The sequence below is a fragment of the Tribolium castaneum genome, chromosome 5 (assembly GCF_031307605.1).
Source record: "Tribolium castaneum strain GA2 chromosome 5, icTriCast1.1, whole genome shotgun sequence".
NCBI classification, from domain to species: Eukaryota; Metazoa; Arthropoda; class Insecta; order Coleoptera; family Tenebrionidae; genus Tribolium; species Tribolium castaneum.
The window spans coordinates 4,336,056-4,350,286 of record NC_087398.1 but is presented as its reverse complement, the minus strand read 5'-3'; the positions used below and the strand labels follow the sequence as shown (position 1 = coordinate 4,350,286).

The following is a 14,231-nucleotide window of genomic DNA, read 5'->3' as shown; positions in this document are numbered from 1 at the left end:
ATTAAGTAATCACAGACCACTTTGATCAGAAATTTAATTGAAAGGTAGTTAGTCACAGACATACAGTAGAAAGCGTAAGCTTTTTCACGTTAAAAGAAAAAAGCAAAATCTTGTACGACACCGCCTTAATTATACCAAAAAAATAAGGTCGCCTGTACATAAGCTTAATTTTTTTGGCGTCAAACCAAATTAATATCAAATTTATTTTTAATAAATTGTGCCTTGTTCTATAATTGGGTTCTATAAATTCTCAGATTTAAAATTAAAAATTGTCAAGACCAGAGAACAAAAAAATAGGATTCTAAACAAAGTTTTTGGTCTTCTTAGTGTTCTAATTTTTCATAATCTGGCCAAGTTAAGAAAAAATTTTTTGGTCAAAAAAAACTGATTTTTTTTTAAATTTTTGTGCATGTGCTTGTAAAAACCGCGCATTTTCGTTGTGCATTTTAAGAGTGTAAGGCTTAAGCGTTAAGCGCACGCATTTGCCTCAATCACCCATAAGTGAATTTATCAATTTACCCAATTTTTGCCTATTAGCGACAATAGCTATTAGTGCAGCTATTAGTATATTAGTTTAACAGCCCAGATTCCTTAATGCAATCCAACTCAATATTGTCCAATTGTTGCTATTAAAACATTTCACACAGTAAATGTTCACCAGTCCAATGGAGACTCTTATTCGAGAGGGTTGTCTTGGCCGGAGGGTGCCCTTACGCTAGTGTATACAGTGATACGAAAGTCGAACCAGTGCACAAGCAAGTGCATCAAACGTCATCAAAAACCGATTCAACAAGTTTCGTCGTCGTCGTCGCATCATCAAGGATTGTGTGAAACGACGCAAGTGTTAGAAGTGGATTTTGGTTTCGCCGATTGTTTTGTTTAAATTAAATCGAGTGGAAATAATTAAGGAAAAATGTGTGTGATATTTTCGATGGAATCTTGTGTTGCAGACACTTGTTGCGAGGCTGTATCATCTCGTCAATTGCACTCAATTAAGGATCCATTAGATTTAATTTACTTTAACTCGCTCAATTGCTGGTGGCGTAGGGGTCACATGTACCGACAGTGTCATACATGCGGGACACGCAACCGTTGGGATAGTTCAAACAAAAAATAATAGGAATTATGGGAGAGGAAATGCCCACACTTGATCGAATTCGAGCGTACAGTCGCCGGAAAATTTCGGTCTGGACACAAGTGCCCAAAATTTAATTGGAAATTAAAAAAACGATTAAAAGGGTCGAACAAATGTAAAAAAGAGCAAATATATTTTGTATTTTTTCGCCGCATAATTTTTGATGTCATTGAAAATTTTTTTTTTATTTATTTTTTGGTTTTTGAAATTGTTCTTCTTAAGTAATAAAAATTTGATAATAAAATTAGTGTTTTTTTTAAACTATGTACGTTAGTTCAAAATTTTGGTTTATTATTACAAACAGAACAAGCATATTTGTAATTTTTTAATACAGTTTGAGATAGTACTGTGCTGATTTTAACTGCAGTATTTGTTTTATAGTCCATTGTGGTTTGATTGCTTCACCGTGATTTCACAAAGGACTGACTTCGTGAATATAAATGCGAGTGCGTTGTGTAAAAAGTCTCGTATTTAAACTCATTTAGACTGCTTTTTCTTTTATTTTTTTAATTAATTTTAAATAATTTTTGGCTAATTCAAAGTAATAAAAAATAATTAGGTGATAGAGAAACTGGAACTAACGTAAAATGTAATGGAAAAAAATTCAAAAACCCAATGAAACACTGCTGAGACGTTACATATTGCAAAGAATGGGTAATTAAACACACCATAAAAATAAAATAACATTGTTTTAAAATAGATAAAGATAACTACATATTGTAATAGAACAGTAATGTTTTCTTCTTCAATTTTTTTATTTTAAATTAAAAGAGTATATTAGGCAGTATTTTTATTTTACACATAAATTGTTTTAAGATTTTTTAAAGTACACACTGTTTAGAAATGGTTCAAATCAAATCACATATAAAATTTAAACGTAATGTTCCGCTTAATTTAAATTGTGGATGCTGTCAAAGTGACAGGTTAGTCAAAATAATGCAAAAAAAACTCGAATCTAAAAAAATATTTATTTTTGAACACATTGTATTATACGCTATGTTTTTTCGAAAATTTTGAAAAATGCATTGTTACAATTGTATAACTGTCGTATTATTGTTCCACGAATAACTTATCTAATGTTTATCCGACGATTGAAAATGGATAATTTTGCAAAATACAATAGAAAAACATTTAAACCAATTTTTAAAATACTGTCCAGTGTATTGTGACCAGAAAGCAAAGAATTAGTACCTACACCCATATCGACTGGCAGTAATTCTCTAGAGGAAATTAACATTGTAATTTTCATTCTATTAGTTGATTTAGAAACAAACAATAATCTCGCCGTAATAACAAAAAAAATCAAATCGACCGGAGAAATTTATTTTTGTCAGTTTTATTCTTTAGAAAAAATTGTCAGTGTACGTATTTTTGATTATGTTTGTCGATTTGAAACATAAATACTTTTATACTTACCTAATTAATCCGTTTTAAAACTGAATGTTTTGGGAAATTATAAATAAATTAGGAAAAAAAGGAGAACAAAATAAAAAGATACCATTTTCATATTTTTTATTGTATTTATTGGAATAAAAATAAGTAATGACAGCTTATTTATTTTTTTACTTAATCAGTAATTATTAATAATTAGATACTAGTCACTAATCAGGAACATTCTAAATAAAAAATGCATAATTTTTTAATTTGTTATTAAACACACATTAACATACAAATCCTCTTTACTAAAAGGTCTGTTTAAAAATCACACTGTATATGTATTGCCCTAATGAGGGTAACTAGAAAAAAGAGTACTCGTATGACGTAACTGGGAAATCATATTTATGTTATTTATTCGTTAAGTCGTCCTTCGTTAAGTTGTTCTAATTTTTTAAATAAAAGTTTACCATGATTTAACATTTATTTTTTACACTCCATACATCCCGAAATACGCCACATAAGATCACTCCCATGTCAATTAAATTGTAATAACCTATTTCCTTATTAGCCGCCTGTCGGGTGCAAAAATACAACAGGACGTGAGACACCAACGCGTCTCGTCACAACAGAAATAAATCGCTACAAAAAAAGCGCTCCAAATTCATATAAAACCCCGCTTTTATCACATCCAGCATCGAGTGGCCTCTATAAACCACTCTGGATTTTTTCCCTAATTATGTAAATTTCTCGTATTGTAATATCACTTAAAATTTTTGATGGTAAGGCGAGATATGGCATAAACCATGGATAGCTACCACCATGACCACCATATGTCAATAAGTTATGATGAGATTAGGGCTACAGTCGGTGGACCACGAGGGGTGACTATGAGGGTAGCACGCGTCGAAATACACCTATAACGCTACAAAGAGGACCGCAAAGACTAAAGAATTGCTCCAAGGACCATGCGGGATTCCCACGCAACGTTTTGGGGAAGAAATTCTCAACGAAACGCAAACAAAGGCCCTCGATGCGTTATCACCCCTGCAAGTACAATGTAACTTTTTGCATCAAATAAAGTTGTGTGAATTATCAATACAATTAATTTTTTTGAAAAAAAATTGGAGCGCTTTTTTAAACGAAAAAGCATGTGTTGGCATTTGAAATCACCCTAAAAAACACCAAAAACTGTCATTTATCAAAAAACGAAAATGGCGTCGTGTTTATAAATAATAAGATAAAAAGTTTATGTAAACGCTGGATTTAAGGTAAATAAATACAATAATCGTTTAAAAAACCTGTATTTGTAATATTTAGAAGCATCTTAACCTCAGACTCGGAAAAAATTACAAGCTTTGTTATGTAAGGTTATGTTACGATTTGTGTCATTTTTTGCAGATAATTTCCCAAAAAAAAAACAAAAAATGGCAGAAAGTTCTATCAACGGCTTTCTCGACACCCCCGCAATAAAGACAGAACCGGAAGACGTGTTCCTGGAGGACCACCCGATAATCCCCAAAGAGTTCATCAAAAACGGGGTCCAGGAAGACAGCGATTGCGAGGACGTCGCCTACTTCTCCCAAATCGAGGTGGAGAACACGAAACGATGTCTCGAAAACACGCGTCTCATAATCAAAGATTTCGAGACACAGCTCGACTGGCATTTGCAGCAGTACATGGCCCTGCGGGACATCTTCAGCAAGAAAGGGGGCCCTAAAGACGATCCGACGAAAAAACAGGACTTGCTGAGCATCTCGCAGCTGAGCGCCTTGATCGCAAACCACCCTGAAGGCAACAAGAAGTTCATCAAGCGAAAGGGGGCTTCCAAGAAACGCCGCCGGAATAAGGAAACTGATTCCGAGTGGAGCGATTTGAGCGACGAGAGCGAAGAGTTCCAGGAGAATGTCAAGGGAAAAAAAGGGAAGAGGGGGAATTATGACATGGTGGTCCCTAAGGATGAAATCGAGGAGGAGGTCCATGAATTGATTGAGCCCAAGGTGGAACGAGACAGCGAGGGAGAGGTGCAAGGTGTCCCCCCGAAAAGGGGGCGCAAAGCGAAAAAAGTGGACACTGTTGATTTGACGAATATTAGGAGCTGTTCAGTTATTTTGAATAGGTATGATCAAGAGTCAGTCGACATTAAAGATGAAGATATTGATAAAGATGAGTTAGTTCAGTTGTTGCAAAGTAAGGCCATTGATACGCTAGAGAAATTCACAACCGATTCCGAAAAACCAATAGAAATTTTAAAACAAGATAATTACAAACAATTTAATTATGACGAATTGGGGACAAGTAATGTTGTAGTTACATTTGAGGACTTCGGGAATTTACCCGAGTTTGTTTTCGATAAAAAAGTTACTAATTTTATTCTGAATGGTCAGATTAAATTTGTTAAAGCGGAAGTTTTTGATCTGTTTTTGTCTGACCAAAAAAAGTAAGATCCTAAAAATTCCCTTACAAAAGTATGGACACAACGTTTTGTGTCTAAATTGTGTACTGTGACAAAAACTAATTTGATAATTTAAAGTAAAAATATAAAAAACGCAATTGTTTTAAACATTTGATTTAAAATAAGACGAAAAATCAAGTTTGTTGATAGTCTAAGAGAATTAATTGCGCCGTCATTTGAAACTTTGATATAATAACTTAAAAAAAATCCAAAATTGTCTCAGCTATACCATAAAAATTAGCGTAATTAATTATGTACTTTTTTATTCGACTAGAAATATTTATTGTTGCTTCGACCACAAAACTTGGAACACCACTGGTACATATTGTAGGCACAGAACGCTTGGTTCTATACCCTATCTCTGTAAATTGAAAAATTACACTTTTGATTACTCTGTCTCAGTGTATAATTTACTGTTTTCATTTTTGATGTAACACAGCTTCTACAATTAATGATCCAGTTTTTTAAATCCATAAGGAAACCGTACTACAAGTAGACAGTTACTATGGTTATTTGTTATTAGTGGTGTTTTTTAAACAAAAAGGCACTAGTTTACTTTGTAACTGTGGTAACAGGCAACGAAAAACGCGCGTTAATCAAGGAAGCTGGCTTTTAGGTAATAGGAACAAAATGTAATCATACAATCGGTGATTGCAAAAGTTTTTTATAAATTCAGTTTATGTTTATGTACAGTTTTGCGCTTAAATTGCAACCCTAACTTATCCTTAACTTCCTGAAGCGTTGCCTCTGATATCTCGGTCGCTTTTTCAGCGCCACTTTCAAGCACTTGTAGCAAAAAGTCTTGGTTATGCAACAAATCGCTGATTTTTTTCTGTATGGGGGCGACATGACTCACCACCGCATCGGCAACTTGCAGCTTATATCTGCAAAAAATCGTTAGACAATTCCTTAAAAAATTGACCGTATTACTGTCCAGTATTTAAATTTTTGGCTTCGTCACAAATCTGTGATACAGTTTTTCCGGTCACGAACGAATGAATGCTGATTAAGTTTGCGACCCCTGGCCTATTTTCCGGGTCGTAGGTCACCTCTGACGTGAAGTCGGTGACCGATTTTTTGATTTTTTTCACAATTTCGTCAGGTGGGTCAATTAGACAAATTCTGCTCTTGGGGTCGGGGTCCGACTTTGACATTTTTTTGGCGGGGTCTCTGAGACTCCGCAGTCTTGCGAAGTCGCTTCCGGGGAAAATACAGTGAGGGGTGGGGAATGTCTCCCCAAAGCGGTTGTTAAACATTCTGGCTAGGTCTTGGGTGAGTTGGATGTGCTGGGCTTGGTCTTCGCCAACAGGCACATGGGTGGCCCTAAGTCAATGAAAAAATTGTCCCTAATTATACCAACTGTCTTACTTGTAAGCTAAAATATCAGCCGCTTGTAAAACCGGGTAAACGAAGAGGCCCAAAGGGATGTCTTTCAGGTTTGCCGACTTTTCTTTATAGGCTGGTAGATGTGCAAGTCTAGAGGTGGCAATTAAGTGGGAAAGAATTTTTTTCAACGGCTTTATACCTAGGCATTGTGCAAATGCACCCCAAGCACCAAGACAGGTGTGTGTGGGCAGGTACCATCGATTGTTGGAATAAAATAACCTTGGAAGGGTCTATCCCACAAGCTAATAACGTGGCTGCCATTTCTAGTATATTCTTAGACAAGGTTTTGGGGTCTTGTGGCAAAGTGATAGAATGCAAATCTACAATACTTAAAATCATATCCTCGTTATTTTCTTGGAGTTTAACCCATTGTGCTATAGCCCCGAGGTAATTGCCTAAGTGTATCTGACCGGTTGGTTGAATTCCTGAGAAAATTCGCCGAGGAAATTTAGGAACCTTGAATAGGTTGTGTCGTTAAAGTTGCGATAAATTATAAAAACTGGTTACAGAAGATGAGTAGAATTTATTGAGGTTGATTCGTTTGAAGAATTTGTGTGAAAAACGTGCCGAAATCATTTTTTTCTATCTTTCGTTTTTTGCGAAATTTGAGGTTAGAGTTGTGTCATTTGTCCGAATTCTCACTTTTCGATTCCTATTGCTTCGAATCATAAAAGCGCGCAATTCGAATAGTGAAGTCCGTAATTATGAGGCACTTCATAAATAATAAACGCAGCTGACAAACAAAAAATTTCGTGATGAATGGGTATTATGTGATTTTACAACTACACTTTACATAATATACCACTCACTCATTCTCACATTTGGTGGTTTAACATTTTCTTTGACGGTAAATGCAGCTTCTTCATTGAAATTACATCACACTGTTGCAATCTATTTGAATTAGTTTTCGAATCGTACAACAGATCATTTTTATTGTTTTCACATCGCAGTTATTTGTTACTTCATGTTTCACACAAATACGATCTGATCACGTAAGAAAAATCTCTACCGGGATTCGAATTAGCATTTTTGCCACGCTTTTTTCTGGTTGTTTGTATTCTGCCGAGATTTACTTTTCCTATTTGGGATTAAGTTCTGAATTAATTTAATTATTATATCATCTGCCAATCTATTCAGCGTTCACTGATTTTTATTTCTTTTGATTATTCACTACACTACTCCCTATTCCCTTACGCATACACACTAAAAAACTCGCAACTCATAAAGTTAAACTCTTTAACAATTGATGTTTTCTTTATTTTACGATAAAAACAAAAGTATTAAAAAAATTAAGAGTCAAGTAATGAAAGTTAAAAAAAGGACAGCGTTTCTGATTGTTTACTTATTTTCCAGTTTATTTTTGAGAATAATTGTTTGTGTTTGTAGATAAAAAACATGCCAAAGTGTTAAAAAATCTGTAAAAAAATTATAATGATGTAATTTTTTGCTCAAATTTACTGAACTTTGGGCATTATTTTGTGTTTTTTTAATGTTTTAATTAAAAATATTTAACTCGTTCAGTACATAAAGATTTGCTATTCTATGCATAAAATTTAACGTAAATTAAAAACTGACATGTTTTTTCAGTGCTTCTGTGTGCTTCTTTAGAAAGGAAGAATTTGCCGAACGATCTCAAATTAAACTACTAATGAAGCTCTTTCTAATAAAATTGTTAAAATTTAAAGGCTGTTAAGCCTTGTTGCTACATCAATTACCAATAAAATTTCTAGATCTGCTATTTTAACCTGTGTTAAATTTTAACATCCTTTCAATCAAGTTACATAAGAGGCCTCACTGATTAGTGATTACTGATTACTAACTGACGTACAAATACAGTGTGAGCGAATCGTAGTGCATTTTTGAAATTTTTTTCGTTGCAACGAAAAATATACCGTTGAATTAAAATTAGTAGGTTTAACTTGGAGCACGTTTACTTTCTCATCGTTTGAGTACCTAATAATAGTTTATATCAAGACAAACTGACAATGCTTATAGATCAATGCAATCGTATAAAAATTTTTGGTTTCGAAAAATTATTTAAAAATTAATATTCTGCAACTTCAACTGATTCATCAAATCTCTCTTTGTGGTAGCGATCATATTTCGCTAATTTGACTTTCTAATAATGGCCCACTTAGCAAAAATTGGATTTTTTCTCGAAAAATCAATTTAAATCGTCTTTTAATTACATAAAAACATACGCAATATTAGTTTTCATAATAATTTAACAAGCATTCGGGATTGACTAATTCTTGCATTGGTGTCCTCATTACTGTTATTAGTTTAGAAAAAACGCACACAATCATAATTTCGATGGAAATTTTCAAACATTCGAAAAAGTGTCACTTGAGCGAAATCTGACCCGTCCCGACTCGTGACCCTTTTCGTGTTAACAATAAATTAATAGAATTGTTTTATTATAACTATTTATCCGATTATAATAAAAAGATTAGAGTTAAATGCATAATTCTCTAAGCAATCTCCCGTCCTTGGATAAATCTGATATGATTAAGTGGAATTAGGTAAAGGTCAGTAATTAGTTTTTTTCTTAAACCCAAACACGGATTTTCCACATTTCGATTACACAATTTAAAAGGTAGTTAAGCGCACTTAGATAACTCGCTCTTTCGTGATTTAAGAGGGTAATAGTCCACACAAAAAATAAGACACGACTCCAATAACGTCCGATTGAAAATCGAAAGCTGGGCCATAGGTCACCCGTTACACAACCTCACACATCAGAATAAACTTCGCATTTGATGATGTTTGGCGCGATAATTGACACCAGAGGAACGCGGAAAATCAAATAAAACACGCTTTATGTACAAAGCATTTATTCTCAGTCTAATCACCCCAAACCGCCCCCGATTAGCGACGCTTGCGCCGCCGCCGGAATGCCCAGTTTTCGCACCCCCGCTGACTGGGGGATGTGTGCGCCCGCAGGCTGATAACCGTTCTCGTCGGCGATGTACTCCACAGTGTAGACGACCCCATCGGGGCCCACGTACGAATACGACCCCCTGACGACAAGAGACTCGTCTTCAGCCCCCGGGTTCACGATCTCCCCCGTCTGGTCGTGCCGGAAGCCGTCGCTTGTCTCCACACTGGAAAATTGAACTGCATTTTACTTTTTTTTCACTTATAAAATCAAAAATTGTTTGGTCTTAATGACAACTTTAAATCGAAATAACTCGAGTTAGAGGGCAGATGCAGAAAAGCAGTTTTCACTGCTGTTTTAAGTGCTGTTATTTACCCGAAGGAGTAGCCGCCCAGGCCGGCGTTGTCGTTGTCGTAGCGGGTGATGTAGGCGTCTTGGGGGTTTTGGGGCCGCGCTGTCGCAATGCCAAGGATGGCACACATGATGAGCTAAACACGTTACGTAAAACTTGCTTCACTGTTATGTAATTATGTGATGGGGGTTAGTTTTGCGAGGGTTGGATTAGTGGTTTAGTGGCACAGTGCGAGCACTCACCGTCTTCATGATGATGATGATGAGAAGAAATTATGGATTAAATTACCTGCGTAATGACGTTCTTTATATAGCGATAGTGATGCGAGCTGAAGACATCCCCACGTCGGCCCCCTCTGAAAGCGTAAACAATGCGTTTTTTTGGCTGTCATCAATGAAAATCTAGTTCAGGTCGCTAATAAGGAACAGGACTTTTGTGTGATTAGGCTCATTTTTTCGATGGTTTGGTCGCAATTTTTTGCAACCTTTGACTTTATTACGATCATTTTCTCGGCGAGTTTTACCGCAGAAATTACAAACGTGATAGGAAATCAGACGCAAGTGATGATTGTAAACAAATATTTTACTTGAATCATCCAAATTGTTCACTTTGATTATTGTAAAACTTGGTTGTGAAAAAATTTTCGTATACGAACTTTGAGAGTATGTATGACATGTGACATGTATATTTTAATTTTGCTTTAATGCGTCGTACGTAATTAAATTCTGAACAATTTTTTCCTAAATTTTCGAATTTTTTTTGTAAAACTTTGCCTGTAATTCTTCAATTCTTGGCAATAAAAAAGTTGAAAAATATTTTGTTTTATTCTTTTCAACAAGTGTTCTTAAGGAACTTTTAGCAGCACTTATTACAGTTAAAAAATAACTACACACAATTTTTTATTTTCTCAGGGGAAGGGACGTACTTGGTCTTTATTAAGATTCCTCTGTGCTATTCATTTGAAATTTTCTTGCAATTTTTATATTTAATATTGGACAGAATAAAACAAACTGATATGTTATGATACTTGTAATGTTATTTATTTTGTTCTAAACGTTTTTTTAGGAATACGTTACTTGTTTTTTCAAACCTTTCTAAATAAAATAGCATGAGTACCTAAAGCTTATGATGAATAATAATAGTCTGGTGAATTTTTAAAAAATATTTAAAATTGAGCCATTTTTCTTTTTGTTTAATTTTATTCAAGGTAACTGAGGTAGTATAACGATTTTTAAATTTTGCATGGTAAGTTAAGAATTTATTAAAACAACTCAGTTAAGGTTAAGAAAATAGTAATTTGTTTAACAAAATTTTTTTTCCGAGAGTCGAAGGCTTTATTTCACGAACGAAGGCAAAAGCTTACTTAAGGAAATAAAGAAATGTTTTCCTATAGTTCACATATAGGTAATATTTTGTACTAAAGCGAACTTCAGACGAAGTTTTTGAGGTAAGTAGAAAGACATGGTAATTAGGGAATTAATTAATTCTCAATTAATGATTAATTGATTTAATTGATTTCTGATATCAAAGCTCAATTCATCATTTATTGGTCATTAATTGAGGATTAATTCACTAATTAATAATTATCATGTTTTTCTACTGAGGTAGGTACAAAGTAAATTACATAATACCAATTTGGAGCAGTCAAAAATAGCTTTCTGTTTTTTTTTTTTGTAATATTGTGCAAGAAATATTATTTTATAAATATATTTTTGAAACTAAATGCTGGAATACGCAACAAAATACAAAATAACTTGACTTTATTGAGCCAAAAATTTAATGCAGTTGAGTAAAAGTAAAGGCGTTTCGTGATTAAAATTATTTTTAATTACCTTCAACAATCAGCTAATTTACTAAGTGCTTGTAAAAAAGCAGGAACGTTTAAAAAAATCAAAATTAAACTCATATTTTTAAAAAGTTCCACAGAATTAAATTCAATTGTTAATAATTTTGTCTTTTACCCTTTTTTTTAATCTTAGACCATATTTGCAAAATTTGCAAAAGTGTACCAGGTGGTAAAAGTTTGAAATTTTTTAAATTCAGTATTCGAATGTTTTTTTTATTAAATTCAGTATTCGAATGTTTTTTTACATTGTTTTAAGCAATGTACATATTTTGAACTTTTTGCTAAGCGAGTTTTTATAAGAAAGAGGTTAATTATTAGCCTTGTATCAAAATATTTAAAGTAGAAAACAAATTATTAGGGAAGAGTTATTTGTATCTTCCTGAAAATTGGTGGGATTATTTCGCGGCAAAAAAAGAAAAAGTAATTTTCTTGTATTTCACATTAATTTTGTAGAATGGCAACGTGGTAGATAATTTTTTGCCATAGGAAGATTTAACCTTAATCTTTCTTAATCTCATTAACCCTTTGAGGAGAACGAGCGTAGAAAATTTTTCCCTTCACTTTTGTTACAAATATTATAAATGTTTGTAAACCGCTTAAAGACGAATTACCATGAATTATGTTACCTATTTTCGAAAAAATACCAATGACCCATTTGCATAGCACGTCCACATTACATAAAAATTCTTATTTATTGTTCCCATATTTAGCATCTTCATCAGGTTATATAAATCTGATAAATATTATTACTTAATTGCCGTTTCACAACGAAAGAAATTAAAAAGGAGCTATTGACGAGATTTAAACATGTCTTGACCTTTGCCTAAACTACCTTTGTAAAGCGTCTTCAAACGTTGCGAAATAATACACCAATTTATAGTCGACAATGTTTATCCTCCATTAGCAAATAAATTTTTCCACATTCTTGCCGATAAAAGGTGAAGTACAACGATTTTATAGCTGTTGTTTATTCAGAAGAAACAAAATCGGATTCGCGTCCAAATTTTGCAAATTTATTCTTACTTTCTACAAATGGTGGATTAATAAATTACTGAAAATTCGCTTTTCCTTCGAGTAATGTCACAGCAAAACCCGATTTACGAAAAAATGCAATTGCAAGAATGTGCCCCCGTGCCCCCGGAACCCATCAAGTGCCGCCCACACACCCGTCACTCATCCATTGACTGCATATTACAAAAGCCATCAAATCAATCTCATTTTATTAAAAAATAAACTCTCTAAGTAACAACAAAATCAGTCAACAATTTGCTAGTTGGCAGCAAAGCCTCGTCCGTTTGACAGCAGCCCCACTATGGACTCCTGCAGTTTATTATCGTCAAGGTCGCTGTAGGTCTTCTGGGTCGTGGACTCGATCGGAATTTGGATCCGGGTGGGGGTCGTGATTTCCGGGCGAATCCGGGGCCGCGGCGTCGACGGGATGAACTGGACTTGGGGGCGCGGGCCGGTGATTAAAACCGGAGAATTGACCGGAGTTGGCACTTCCGGGTGGAAGCCGTTTTCGTCGGCGATGTAGCGCACGGTGTAGAGCTTTCCGGTCGGGTCCGGGTACGAGTACGAGCCTTTGACGATGACCGGAGACTCCGGGTTGTTCTCGTCGAGGAGGGTGCCCTCCTCTTCCCGGATTATTCCGTCGCTGCTTTCGAAACTTTGGAAAAATATTATTTTGTGTTTTATTTTCACAAAAAATTGTTTACCGGAAAAAGTAATGACCCACTGAGGTGCGTTCTGATTGGTAGTCGAGCACTTTGGCCAGACGGGGGTCGTCCAGGGTGGCCCCAAGTGTGATGAGGGCACTGAAAAGTAGCTAAATTTGGGTTTAGGGTTGTTTTGAGTGTGAGTTACTTACTGATTTTTGATACATTTTGGATGGACTGGCGATGGAAGTGATTGAAACTTTTTATATATTTGTTAACCCCACTGTCGGGAATTAAGATTTCAGAAATCTCTCCAATTATCATAAAATTGTCGAAAGGTGGAGTCAGATTTTATGCAAATTTTTTGTGTACTAAATTTCCAGTGATATATATTTATTCATCCTTCAAATGGCAGAGTTTGGCAACGTTTCACGTCGAATAAAATAGTTTCTTTATTATTTTCCAAAAGGTAGTTTCTTCATTTCTTGATTAGTGACTTTATGGGTAAATTGGGAAAAAATATAGACATCACTTTTATGGCACTTTTGCTAATTAAGACAGAATGGTAATTTAACAATTGAAAATGTCAACACTTGCGTGGTCGTTGAATGAGAACAGGAAGGAAAAGATCAACAATTAAAACTATTATGCAAGTGATTTTTTCGCTAATATAAAAGTTAGCTGTAACATAGGGTGAAGAATTTTCAGTATGGTACTCTTTCACTTATGAAGCGGACTAGAATTGTTGCAAAAAATCAAGAGAACGTCAGTGTGTTTTCTTATTCAAAAGCAAGATAAAAAAAGGCTAAAATAATATCATGATGTGTGCAAAATTTGTGTTTTTGATTTTAAAATTTTTAAAATAAAAAAAAATGCATTTTGAAAAAGCAAAAACAATGACCTAGCAATGTTTTTTCGATTTTTTGAGGCAAATTTTACAAAAAAAAATCTTCTTTGTATTCGTAAGACGAGCTAATCCAACGAAACATCGTGTCTTTGAGCAAGTTTTAATCGCGATATTTGAAAAAATTTTCGCACAATTTTAATAAGTGCATATGAAGAGCATTAAAAAATTATTTTCGTTATTTGAAAGAAATTTCGCACAGTTTTAATAAATGCATGAAAAAAATAATTTTGAGGTAATTATCTT

General features: G+C 34.3%; 4 protein-coding genes across 4 annotated transcripts; 1 reads left to right on the top strand and 3 right to left on the bottom strand.

The window, feature by feature from the left end:
- The first annotated feature begins 3,621 nt into the window (after window positions 1-3,621).
- On the top strand, window positions 3,622-5,656 carry LOC100141973 (uncharacterized). The gene is made up of 2 exons (XM_001809468.4): window positions 3,622-3,780; window positions 3,911-5,656. Exon 2 carries the CDS (start codon window positions 3,937-3,939, stop codon window positions 4,951-4,953), a length of 1,017 nt encoding a protein of 338 aa, XP_001809520.1. The 5' UTR covers window positions 3,622-3,780; window positions 3,911-3,936; the 3' UTR covers window positions 4,954-5,656.
- On the bottom strand, window positions 5,613-7,009 carry TrpRS-m (Tryptophanyl-tRNA synthetase, mitochondrial). The gene is made up of 5 exons (XM_965030.4): window positions 6,858-7,009; window positions 6,490-6,806; window positions 6,333-6,440; window positions 5,895-6,287; window positions 5,613-5,848 (listed from the first exon to the last, which is right to left on the bottom strand). Exons 1-5 carry the CDS (start codon window positions 6,924-6,926, stop codon window positions 5,629-5,631), a joined length of 1,107 nt encoding a protein of 368 aa, XP_970123.1. The 5' UTR covers window positions 6,927-7,009; the 3' UTR covers window positions 5,613-5,628.
- A 2,158-nt stretch (window positions 7,010-9,167) lies between these two features.
- On the bottom strand, window positions 9,168-9,884 carry LOC658728 (flexible cuticle protein 12). Its single transcript, XM_008195714.3, has 3 exons — window positions 9,823-9,884; window positions 9,604-9,716; window positions 9,168-9,454 (listed from the first exon to the last, which is right to left on the bottom strand). The coding sequence occupies exons 1-3, from the start codon at window positions 9,829-9,831 to the stop codon at window positions 9,199-9,201; spliced, it is 378 nt and encodes a 125-aa protein (XP_008193936.1). The 5' UTR covers window positions 9,832-9,884; the 3' UTR covers window positions 9,168-9,198.
- A 2,745-nt stretch (window positions 9,885-12,629) lies between these two features.
- LOC103312133 (larval cuticle protein 16/17) lies at window positions 12,630-13,376 on the bottom strand. The gene is made up of 3 exons (XM_008195728.3): window positions 13,294-13,376; window positions 13,142-13,251; window positions 12,630-13,092 (listed from the first exon to the last, which is right to left on the bottom strand). Exons 1-3 carry the CDS (start codon window positions 13,306-13,308, stop codon window positions 12,696-12,698), a joined length of 522 nt encoding a protein of 173 aa, XP_008193950.1. The 5' UTR covers window positions 13,309-13,376; the 3' UTR covers window positions 12,630-12,695.
- Window positions 13,377-14,231: the final 855 nt, after the last annotated feature.

What these genes read in the sequence shown, in the direction of transcription:
- LOC100141973 (XM_001809468.4), top strand. Translation starts at nt 3,937, where the DNA reads ATGGCAGAAAGTTCTATCAACGGCTTTCTCGACACCCCCGCAATAAAG.
- TrpRS-m (XM_965030.4), bottom strand. Translation starts at nt 6,926, where the DNA reads ATGATTTCGGCACGTTTTTCACACAAATTCTTCAAACGAATCAACCTC. An exon ending in GCTGATATTTTAGCTTACAA is followed by an intron (nt 6,288 to 6,332) that starts GTAAGACAGTTG and finishes TCATTGACTTAG; the next exon opens with GGCCACCCATGTGCCTGTTG. An exon ending in AAAAATTTAAATACTGGACA is followed by an intron (nt 5,849 to 5,894) that starts GTAATACGGTCA and finishes GATTTTTTGCAG; the next exon opens with ATATAAGCTGCAAGTTGCCG.
- LOC658728 (XM_008195714.3), bottom strand. An exon ending in CTGGGCGGCTACTCCTTCGG is followed by an intron (nt 9,455 to 9,603) that starts GTAAATAACAGC and finishes TCAATTTTCCAG; the next exon opens with TGTGGAGACAAGCGACGGCT.
- LOC103312133 (XM_008195728.3), bottom strand. An exon ending in GTGGGTCATTACTTTTTCCG is followed by an intron (nt 13,093 to 13,141) that starts GTAAACAATTTT and finishes ATTTTTCCAAAG; the next exon opens with TTTCGAAAGCAGCGACGGAA.